The sequence below is a fragment of the Marmota marmota genome, unplaced genomic scaffold (assembly GCF_001458135.2).
Source record: "Marmota marmota marmota unplaced genomic scaffold, marMar, whole genome shotgun sequence".
Lineage (NCBI taxonomy): Eukaryota > Metazoa > Chordata > Mammalia > Rodentia > Sciuridae > Marmota > Marmota marmota.
This window is the reverse complement of record NW_026000174.1, coordinates 18,302,849-18,315,101: the sequence shown is the minus strand read 5'-3', so window position 1 is coordinate 18,315,101 and position 12,253 is coordinate 18,302,849. Positions and strand designations below refer to the sequence as shown.

Below are 12,253 nucleotides of genomic sequence, written 5' to 3'. Positions count from 1 at the left end.
GAGCATTGTGAGGGATGTAAGTACTCAGGGACAAAGTAACTCAATAATAACTTTATACATCACTTTATACACACCTGCTGGGCTTGGTTTGTATCAGTGAGACCAAGATGCAACTACTGGACTTCACTAGAGTAAGCATTTTAATATCAATAAATACCTCATATCATCATGATATACACCTTAAAAACACAAAAAAATAGTGTAAAAAAGAAAAGTGGATGCTAGCCTTATTAATTTCAGAAAGACTGCTCCTAGAGATTTATCTGCCTTATATTGAAACCACGAAGAAAACAGAAAGAAACTAAAATCGCAAAAAGCAACGGGAAGAATTCAGGTACAAAGCAAAAGACTTACTGATAAAAATATATTTTCACACACATTATGGCTATCCAAATACCTGAAGTCCAAAGAACCATAGTTTCTATAATGAAGTTGCAGGAAAGTCTAAGATGACCTCTAGAGTAGCTAAAAGCATCAATATCGTTTTGTGATATGATCCAGCACAGCTAGCATATTTCTGGCCGCTGAGGTCTGTTTCCATTTATGCTGCTGAGTGAAAGCACTTGGGGTCCACAGAGGCTGAGATTGGCTCAGAGCACCAATGGTCCCCTGATAAATAAAGATAGAGGTGACTTTCTGGATATGATCCCTGGGGAGACATGCCAGGAGTCATGTCAGGATCTACTTTCAAAGACTGGGCATATTTCTATACAGGAGAAGTAGTCATCATCACCCTGTGCCATGTCATTAATAGCTCCCTAGCCTTGGGACCAAAAAAACTGTAATCAAACTGTGCCAGAATTTGAGGGAAAGCAACTCAGGAAGAAGGGAGGAGTCTTGGACAGAATTATAAAGGATGCTTCTTGTGTTGGAATTTGCAGTTTCCTTTTGTTGACAAATCTAATACCACATACCACTTGCTTTCAAGACCATAATCACTGTGTCTAATTTGCATTTCTCTGTGTGTACCTTGAACTTGATTCCTTATTTCCATGCCACTTCTTTGTACGTTTAATTGGGTAATTTCTTGTATTGTCTTCTTGATCAAGTCATACCAGGTGATTAACTACTTAATTAAAGTTCTTGCTAGTTAGGGTTCAGTGTGAAGGTGCTGATTTTTCCCATAATCTGTTAAGGAAATGACCTGTAGGCAGTTGTTGATACACAAGTCAGAAGCTCAGAGAATAGATCCACATGGGAATAAATATTTGCAAGCCATTATCATCATTGTGGCAATAATAAAGCCCTGAGGTCAAATGAGATCAATAGACAGTGAATCTACATAAAGAGCAGCAAAAAATGTTTAGAGTTTACATGATAATTTTAGAATAATATAGGAGAAAAACTACTGGAGCCAAGTGAGATGTGTAATTTTAAAAGGAAGACATAAAAGAATATTTTTTAAAAGCTGGGATGCGTGCCTGGGATAAATACCTGAAATTTAGACTACTATTAATTTGCATGAATGTGTGTAAATACAATTACTGAGGTATTTTCAAGGATATAAGTTGCAAAGGTGGGATAGGCAATATCTTGGGAGAAAAAAATCAGCATACTAAGAATCAAATTGACCATAATCACTTGTTCCCAAAATTACCCCTCAAGTAGTGTGTTTAAAACAATTTATTATCATCTCTTATGATTCTGCAGATTTACAGGGATTAGTTGGGCATTTGTCACTTGGCTTTATCTCTCAGGTAACTAAAATCAGATTTTTGATGGATTTGTCTTCATCTCTGAGCTTAACCAGAATTAATGGAGTTGATGCTAGTTATTAACTAGAAGGACTAGTAGGTGAGCCAGGACTGTCAAGTACATGACCTCTCTCCATGTTGTAGTGGCACCCCCCTCCTCCACAGAAAATCTTAATTATGATTCTCCAGAGACCCTCACCATAATTGTCCTTAGACTATCAACAAGAATTTCTACAGAAGAGTTTGGGGTTGGGAGTATGTTTGCAGAAGCACAGTGTGATAAGAAAAACTAACTCAAGGCCTTCACAGAGGCATTTGCATCTCAAAGGACAGTAGTCCGATCCTAGGGAAAGTCCTTGACAATCCAAAAGATGAAAGTAAATGGTGAATTAGGTCCTTGGAGACCAGCTGTCAGAAAAGGGAGGAGGGGAATTCTCCCTTTAACAGGCACCGATTTTCACAGAGAACAACCTTGGGGTTATTTTTGTGAAACCTGGCCTGAGTTGGGTGCCAAGAACAGTAGGAAAAAACTTACTTTTATGTGGACTTCTGCAGATTGTGAGCTCTGAGCCCCTCCCCCTACACACTGAGCATACACTTCTAAAACCTTCTGAACTTGGGGTTCAGAGGGATGGATTGATTGTGGCAAAAGCCCCACCCCCCTCAACCTGGCTGCAGCCAATAAACCTGATAATTCCTCTGTGTCCAGCTTCATCTGTCCTACAACAATGTGGCTTGGGATTCTCACAGCATGGTGGTTGTGTATTGGAAAATATCCAAAATGTAAATGTCTGAAGGTAATAATAAGAAGACTGTAATTTTTCTTATAACATTATTCCAAATGTCTTAACATGTACCTTCTGTTTCTCAAAGAAATCATCATGATCCTCTCTGAAAAAGGGATGGGAATTAGATTGTTTCTCTTGGGAAAGTGGCAGAAATTTCACAGAAAAATATATGGAGTACAAAATATTGTTCTGGCCATTCTTATAAAGTAAGCACTGTAAGACCTCCCCCTCAACCCATAATAATACCCATTTCTTCCTGTCTAGAATCTCAAACTCTCATTGAATCCCATCAAAGGATTTTTTTTCATATGTAAAGATGTTCTGCTTTACCTCAGGCCCATATTTACCTCAGGACGGCATTGAAACCTCTGAAACTGTGATCCAAAATAAATCTTCCCTCCTGTAAGCTGCTTTCCTAAGGTACTTTTCACTGCAATGAAAAACTAGCACAGGTTGACTATGGATTAGGGCCTAATCTTTGAATCCTGAGGATTTAGGTTAATTATGTAAAGAAAAATTCAGTACCAAGAAGGGTTTGTGCAAGAAAAATTTTCTTCTCAAATATTTAAAGGAAAAGTTAATAAACCTACTAAGTGGTATTGTATAGGGGATGACAAATCAAGTAATCACATTCAGAAGATTAGCTGCAGTCACACACATAGCACACATTAGAAAATTTAATTTTATATTACATAGCAGAGAAATATTTTATTAGTCTATAATTATAGTAAAGGTTTGCTTAAATGCATTGAAAAACGCTTTGTGACCTCTAAGATATGCTAAATTAGTGTTAAGCAATGTTAGTAATAAAACAAAGGAAAAAAGGAGAACAACAATATAAAAAGTTAATCTTTTTTCTGTTATCTTGAGACTGTAGGCTTTGTGTACATCAGCTAACAGAAAAACTTGGGTTAGCCAATACCCTTCAAGGATCATCTGGAGTATTCACATAATCATTAGTTAAATTGCAGTTTTAAAATTATCTTTTAAAATATATTTATTTGTCCCTGCATTAAAGTAAATCTATTAATGTATTCTTATTTTACTAACAAGATTATGTGCTCAGGTAGATGTTTTGAATGGAAATGTAATAATACTAAATCATTATGTAAATATTCCTGTGCTTATAAATGAATATACAATTAGTACATTAACATTTTTCCTTAAGAGGTTTTTTAAGACTGCATAGAACTCTATCAAAGATGAATATAATTTATATTAATGTCTTTCTTTCTTTTGATATCATTTTATTTTTAATAAAAGCTATAATAAATGTACCTGTTCATGTTTCACACATGACACCTCTGATTTTATTATTTATTCAAAACAAATGCTTAGCAGTGTATAAACTTCCATTCTGTTATGTCTTGGTCAGGTCTGTCATTAGAAAGTCTATGCAAAGTTCACTTGACAAATGGATATATCAATAACATTTAATTTATAATTTGTTTAGTAACTGAAGATACTTTTTAATTTCTATCTTTATTGCACTCAGTTCTGAAGTATTGTTTTTATCATTTATTCCTTGTGAATCTCATTGAGATTCCTATTGACCTAATACAATTTTCTTGAAATGATAAATCCAAAATTTTTGTGAATGCTTCAAATACACTAGAGAAAAGGGGATGGGGTTGTGACTCGGTGGTAGAGCACTTGCCTAGCATGCGTGAGGCACTGGGTTCAATCTTCAGCACCACATAAAAATAAATAAATAGATAAATAAAATAAAAATCCACTGACAATTAATATATATATATATATACTAGAAAAAAATATTGTCTATTATTGGGATATAAAACATAATTTTTAAATTAATTTCAAGTTTTATCTACTTTTTTTATGATTCCCAAATCTCCAAAGATATTAAGTAATATTTTCCAATTGTAACATGCTTCTAATCTTGAAAATAAGAATATTTATAGAATTTCAACTTTAGGAAGATATTATTTAACCATAAATATATTTCATAAATCAATTCACATGTCTGTACTCTTCAGTGATGTTCTATGTATTCAACCCAAAGAAAATAGATGAATTATGGTTTCTTAAAAAGAAATTAATATAATTTAACTAAGTAATCATCTATATCAAGAGAAATGATGGGCAAAGCCCAGTGGTATAGAGTAAGCGCTCTTCAATCTGCATCTCCAATGAACACTGGGGTGCCTTTGCTTTTTTTTCTTTTCTTTGATAATATCATAGCTTACTTTGGAAATCCATGGTCTATACTCTTTATCTGTTCTCACAATTTCATTTTCTTTTTGCTTTGTAACATTTTATTAAGAGGCTCTTGTATATATTCATGACAGTTTTGATTCTGCTGGACTGTAATGTGTGCACTGTTTCTGCTGGAAATCATGCATCACTGGATATAATGCACCAATAAAAATTATGGGAAAAAAGCTGTCATTCCTGTCATGTTTCACTGGCAGTGCTAACTTAGAAAAAACTGTAAATATCAAGCATATATTTCCTTAAATTATCTTAATGTCCTAAAATATATCATCATTAAAAAAATTATTTCATGAATCCATAAAACACTGTGTCTTTTGTCTTTATCAGTATTCACAAGAAAATTCAATCTAACTGATTTCTAAAGAAATCAATTCATGCTAATAAAGAAAGCATTTCATGTTATTTTCATTATACCTGAGTCACCATTTTTATCTAACTGAAAGGAGAGTGACAGCACAAAATGGATTTCTAAGGCTTTTACCCAAATTAATATTCATATTTGAAGATATATCCTATAAAATATCCCAAATTTTTTATAATATACTCTAAACCTGAATACAGAAGAAACCAGCCTGGATCGGGTTGAAATACAAATCAAAATATATCATGTCCCACTTCCTTTCTTCATTGGTTTTAAGGTTATGAAAAAGAGCATGGCATATAACTCATTCCCAGTTTGGGGCTTTGTTTTTAATACCATTTGATAGGTTTAGCAGACAGCCCTTTAATATTACATACATTTAACTTTTGCCAAATTTGAAAAGTCTATGAAAGTTTTTCTTTTTCCCCTTCAGAAGCTTTCACAATTATTTATGCACAAATATGAAAAAGGGATCTCAAAGACGTGCACCCCTCCACCCTCTTTGGAATTCTACTACACAGTTTTAAAAAGGCTGAAGTTTGTATGTCTTTTGCTTGTTTGTTTATTTCCAGATTTAGTTTACTAAAACAATGACAAACTAAACAGTTTTGAATATATTATTTCACATTGTGAAAATATTATTTTATGGTAATTCCTAAAATCCCCTGTTCAAAATCTGTTGAGCAAAAGGAAGGTACATTTTAAACTTCAATAAACATGATCAAATTGTTGAACAAAAATGTTTAAATTAAAGTACAATGGATGTAAAATGTCACCTACTAGCATATGACAGCTTATGAAAGTTAATGGTTTAAACACACACATAACCTAGGTATTTGCTGACTCAACAGAATAAAATTTGATGTTTTTAAGAGTAAAGTTGAGGCTTTATTATAATATATGTGTGTGAACACTTGGAAAATTTAGGTCCATTTAGAAATTTGAGACATTTTTTCATCAGACTGTTTTTCCTCATTTTTTTTTTGAATATTCAACATTTTTTCCACATTTCTTATCTTTACATTGCAGGTCTATATAATGATGGGATTTATTGTTACACATTTGTACATGCAAATAACTATAATTTGGCTAGTGTTACTTCCCTTCTAATGTCTTATTTCTTTTGTAAACCTAAGCAAAACACCTTCTGGAAGCCTTCTCTAAGTTCTTTGGTCCTAAGTGCATAAACAATAGGATTGAGGGAAGGAGGGATGGTGTTATGCAGCACGTTGAGTAGAACTGGAATCAAAGTAGCCTTAGTCTCTGTCAGGTGAGTTACTGAAATGACTACAACAACAGTGTAGAAGAAGAGGATGAGGATGAGATGGGAGCTGCAAGTGCTCAGAGCCTTGCAGACAGCTTCAGCAGAGTTCAGCCTATGGACGGAGCGCAGAATCAGGGCATAGGACAGTACAATAAGACTTAGATCACTCCCCATTCCGAGCCATGCCAGAACCAATTGACAAATACTATTGGGCCTCCTATCATCACAAGCCAGGCTTGTGACTCCAAGATTAGAGCACAGGCAATGTTCAATTTCATTCCTGGAACAATAATGACGCTGGGCTGCAAGTACAGGCACTGGAATGACAAACAAGCCATTTCTAAGCACCATGAACAGGGTAGCTTTGGTGATAAAGGAATTGGTGACAATCAATGGGTAGCGAAGAGGATGACAAATAGCAACATATCTATCGAAAGCCATGCAGAGGAAGACACCAGACTCCATTCCAACAAAGCAGTGAATGGCATAAATCTGAGCAAAGCACTATGGGAGGCTAATGGCCTTGGCATCAAACCAGAAGATGGCCAGGATCTTTCGCACAATGGTGGTGGCCAGGCCCATGTCCACCACAGAGAGGATCCCCAGGAAAAGGTACATTGGCTGCTTCAGAGAAGGGTCCTGGTAGATGGTGGTGAGGATGAGGATGTTTGCACCAATTGTGGAGAGATAGAGCAGTGCCAAAGGCAAGGAGAGCCAGTGCTGCCAGCTGTGAATGCCTGGGAATCCCATCAGGATGAACTCAGAGACCTGGAATTTGGAGCTATTGGAGCCCTTGAAAGATGCAGACATATTTTCTTAGGAGAAAAAAGAAATTCAATGTTGTTATGTCTGAATATTATCATTATTAAACATTATTTTTATCTCTCTGCATATAGATTGGGGCTGTAATAAATTGACTGTTGTAGCCTATCTCTTATAGTAATTTAAGATGAATTACAAAAAAGTTCCAGGATTTTAGCAGCAGAAGGTAATTTTAAAAGTCCCAATGGTTGAACTGGGGGTGCAGATCAGTGGGACAGAACACTTGCCTAGCATGCATGAGGCACTGAGTCCGATCCTTAACACTATCAAAAAAGAAAAAAAAAAGTCAATTACAGTGTTGAATATACATGGAAATTTCAACATAAATCTTAAATCTCTATTTGTATTATTCTCAATTACAATTATCCCAGGGTGAACCACCACATAAATATAAACTTAGTTTTTCTCTTTTTTTCAAAAAAATTTTTGGAATGCAGTGGATGTTCTTGTTTCCTTCTTATTTCTCCCAATTTTGCTTGACTCAGATGTTTTAACTAATAATAATTAGATTTTTTTTAGTGTGCAATTATGACCAACTGATTTTTTTAGCAATTCCATTCCAATTTGGTATAGATATCCATTGATATTTTATATAGTCTGACAAGAATTTGTTATAGTGAACTTCAAAAGATTTACAATAAGTAAACTATGTTGTAGATTGTAGATAAAAATATTTCCTTTTGTACTTTTTTGCATGCACATCTGAGAAGGTAGAAAAATAATAGCTTTACAGGAAAATAAATAATAAATGGCCAGATATTTCAACTTAGAGTCATATAATGGGCACATACCTTAGCACTTTTTTTTCCTGATTGAGTCTTAGACAATTTTGTACAAGTATTATGAATTTAGTACAAGTAATATGATTTTGAAAAATCATGCTGGTAAGACACTGAACACAATTTGTACCCTCTTAAAAATTTAAATGCATGATACAGTATTGTTAATAATACATACAGTGTTGTACAGAAGATCTCTAGGACTCAATTTGTTATAACTGAAACTTCACAACCACCGAGTACAAATTCTATCCTATCTAGTAAGCAAGAATGACTTACCCATCATATTTAAGAAACTCTCAGGGGATGCTCAGAATTTTGATTAAAGTTGGACTTATTATCTTTCCTTAAAAGATAATATTTTATAATATTATCAATTATAATAATAATTGGTTTTCAGATTCTTTTTATCTTGTATGATCACCAAACCAGTCAAGCCTGAAAACTGCAAACCAGCCTGCTCTTTCCATATTCAATTGCTCCCTTATTCTGTGCAATTCTTTACTTTGATTCACTCATTTGCACCCTTCTTCTTCAGGACTACTGCTTCTGTAACCTGCCTCAATGCAATTACTTCTCATTTCTTCACAGTTCTCCCAACAATATGCTCTAAAATTGATATTCCCTTGCTTAAAATCATTTAGGCCTATACTCTTTCATTCAAATGATCCCAAAACACTTTCATTGTGCAGAGGGCACTCTGAGCTGTGATGCAAACACAACTGAGCATCATATCTTGGTTTGCAATTCCTTGTATTGTGACTTCAGAGGTATATAATACCTGAATAGATTCAGAATATGTTCTCTTCACAACAACTGTTGATTCTGCAAAGCATTTCATTGTTATTTTTTTTTTTTTTGCTATAATGAATGCTATTGCATGTTTGTGAGCAAGAAAAAAAAGAAATATTAGGTCTTCTTAGTAATGAAATTTTTAGATGACATCTTTAAATAGGATGCAGGCAATTACATTAGTTATAGGTCTATTTTTGACATAATTACTATTAAGTGCAGAGAAAACGGAAAGAAAACACAATTCTCTTGTAGTGTCACAAGAAGAGATAATTCCTCACAACTAAATGTATTTCCTTTCAGATATTTCTCACAGCTTTCATGTTTAAAAAAATACATTCTCTAATGAGATAAAAAATCATTATGTTTCTGATGAATGTAATTTGATGAAGAGTAAAATCATTTAAGCCTATCTGTAAATAATTTAATGAATCAAAGGCACAGTCAGGTGTAGGTGGATAATATTACCTTTTTCTCTGAGCTTTCATATAATGGTTCCAAAAAAACAACTGGCATGGGAGCCATTTGATTGTACAAAACCTTGTACTTTGTGAAACCCTCATATATTATTTACACTCTTTATCATATAGCCTTTTATCTTTCGTATACTCTGTTTCCTTCTTTATAAAGTGCATGTTTTATTTATTTACTTATTTTATTACACACATTGATAAATCATGGTTGTATATATTGGTAGGACACAATGTGTTGTTCTAATGTTAATATAATACTAAATGTTTAAACAAATTAATGTACCATCACCTGAAATATTAAATATTTTCATTAGAATACTACAAATTTATTTTGAGTGATATTGAAATGTACAGATTCAATCATTACCTATATTCCAGATTCTGTGCAACTGACCTAAAAATTAGACTTATTCCTCTTAACTGAGGCTTGTCCCCTCTGATGACCAGCTGCCCATTTCCCCACCCTGCAGTCTCTGGTAGCAACAATTCTATTCTCTGATTTTAGGAGTTCAATTGTTTTAGATTCCACATGTAAGCAAGAGCATGCAGTATTGTTGAGAGCCACAGCCGAAGGGGCCCCAGCAAACTTCCAGCTGCCGGCTGATGATTGGCTCACAGTGGCCCCAGCAACATCTAGCTGATTGGCTCCTCTGCGGTGATGCTCATTGGGCTGTTTCCCTGCCCTTTCAGACCAGGGAGCTGCTCATTGGGGGACTTTTTGGGCTCCGCCCACGTGACCCAGCCAATATGCCTCAAGAGCAGGAGGATTGTGGGAGGTGGAGAGAAGCTTGTGTGGGAGAGAGAGGCTTGTGGAAAGCTGGTGGTGGCAGTTGAGGCTCTGAGGATTTTTCCTGAGAGGCTGTTTTGTTTGGCGTGTGTGGTTCTAAAAATAAAGTTAGTTTCTTTTGACAAGTGGCTCCTGATTGTGCCCAGCCAGACTGTGGCACAGTATCGTCTCTGTGATTGGATTATTTCACTAAGCACAATGTTATCTAATTCCCTTAATGTTTAAAAAGAGATTTTCTTTAAGGCTGAGTACTATTTATTCATATGTATCATCTCTTCTTTATCCATCCATCTCTTGAGGGGCACTTAGGTTGATTCCATAACTTGGCAATTGTGAATAATGTTGCAATGTTTCAGGCATCTCTTTGTCATAATGATTTAAAATCTTTTGTGAACATACCCAAAAGTGGAACTACTGAATCTTATAGTAATTCTATGTTTGGTTGTCCTTATTTTCTTCTTTATGTTTCTCCCTAGTTGACATTTGTTTGAAACAATTAACAAAGGATTTGAGCTCACAGAAGAAGAGTTGATTTTGCCATTTTTTAACAATTAGATGCTAATGTGAAATAAAACATGATTCTGTTACAAAAACAGTTAATATACTATTAATACTGAAGACAATATGGAAGTTCTTTACAGACAAGTATCTTCTCTTGTAGCATATAGTCCTCATATTTTCTCATTCTACCTTTAACTCCTTTTGCAAAGGCTTTACAAGCCTGTGTATCCTACTAGGGTATAAAGCAAGGTCAATTTCTTTTGCCAGGTGTTACCAAAACACCATTCTGTTTAGAATGATGCAACAAATGATCTGAGGTTCAGCCAGTGTGCCCTTAATATGGTTTTAGAACTTACTGTGGTTATGAGCAGAGACTCACAGTCTGATGTCTTCACAGTGGAAGGAGTTTCCTACTGGGCAAACACAGAGCATTTTGAGAAAGAAGCTTTGTCAAGAGATGAAGATGTATTCTTCTCTGAGATATGACACACAAATTACGAAAGCCAAGAATTTATGGGAAATAGTAAACAGCTAAATGATCTAAGGGTAATAGGCCTCCTTTGGACGCATGAGGAGAGAAAGGCCCACAGAGAAAGTGAATTCCTAAGATGTTAAATCCCAAAAGTGCAACAAGGAATTTAATGCAGGGATGAGTTTTTTTGTTTTTTTTTTTTAAATAGTATTAATACAACCTCAGAACCTGCATAAATGGAAAAATAGTTGCACTCATGAAACCAAGGTGTTTCTATGATAGATGGTAAGATTTGATTTGTTCTAAGGCACAAAAATACAGAGGAATTTAAATTCTGTGGTTAGGCAGTTTCTTTAAATATATTAAAAGAAGAAAACATTTATTTATTCAAAAACAGAGTTTCTACTGTCTTTGGAAAATATGGTAGACTTTATTAAAATGATTGATGAGGTCATTTTCTCTATTCTTATGGAAACTCTGGTCTAGAAGGGGTGAAGGAATAGAATACTAAATAAGAAAGCAAGCAAATATAGAATTGTAGACTGAGATGAATGTTTTAAACAAAAACACTCTGTAATATAAAAGCATGTATTGAAGGGAATAATCTCCTTGTCAGTAATTCCTGAAGTAATACCATCTTGATCTGAGGTCAAAGGATTGAGTAGCATTTCAATATGGTATAGGTTTGAGGGCGGGAAATGAAAGAATTCTGGGAACTTAAAAATGTTTAATTAGAGGTACCATGGCACATTTAATGTAACACAAAATAATAAATGTTACTGGAATACTCGAGATGTGTGTGGAGGGTGTGTCTATGATGTGAGATGTTGTTGTTGAGGTAATAGGATAAGTTGGATTAGCAGCTCTAAGGTCCTGGAAGATGCAGTGGGAAAGGAGATGTTATTCATATGCCTAGGTATGGTTAGAGTAGGACCAGGTGTAGAAGCCTAAATTCAGATTAGGTTATGATGAACATGAAGTGTGTGTGTCTTGAATCATCCAAGTGAACAATGGGAACAAGCAGAAAGATAGTTTTAGAGAGCCAGGAGCAAGCTGACAAAAAATGAAGTGATCCAGATATTAATTCAAAATTATGGAGTTGATGCTATTTTTTCTATTTTTTAAAATTTGTTCTAATTAGTTATACATGACAATAGAATGCATTTTGACACAGATGGAGCACAACTTCTCATTCCTCTGGCTGTGCATGATGTAGAGTCACACTAGTCAAGTAATCATACATTTATATAGGATAATAATGTCTGTCTCATTCTATCATCCTTCC

The 12,253-nt window shown here is 34.6% G+C and overlaps 1 protein-coding gene across 1 annotated transcript; it reads right to left on the bottom strand.

Moving 5' to 3' along the window:
* Positions 1–6,192: 6,192 nt before the first annotated feature.
* Positions 6,193–7,152, bottom strand: LOC107133593 (olfactory receptor 56B1-like). The gene is given in 1 exon segment (XM_015475894.1): positions 6,193–7,152. A coding segment is annotated over 1 exon segment (960 nt).
* Positions 7,153–12,253: the final 5,101 nt, after the last annotated feature.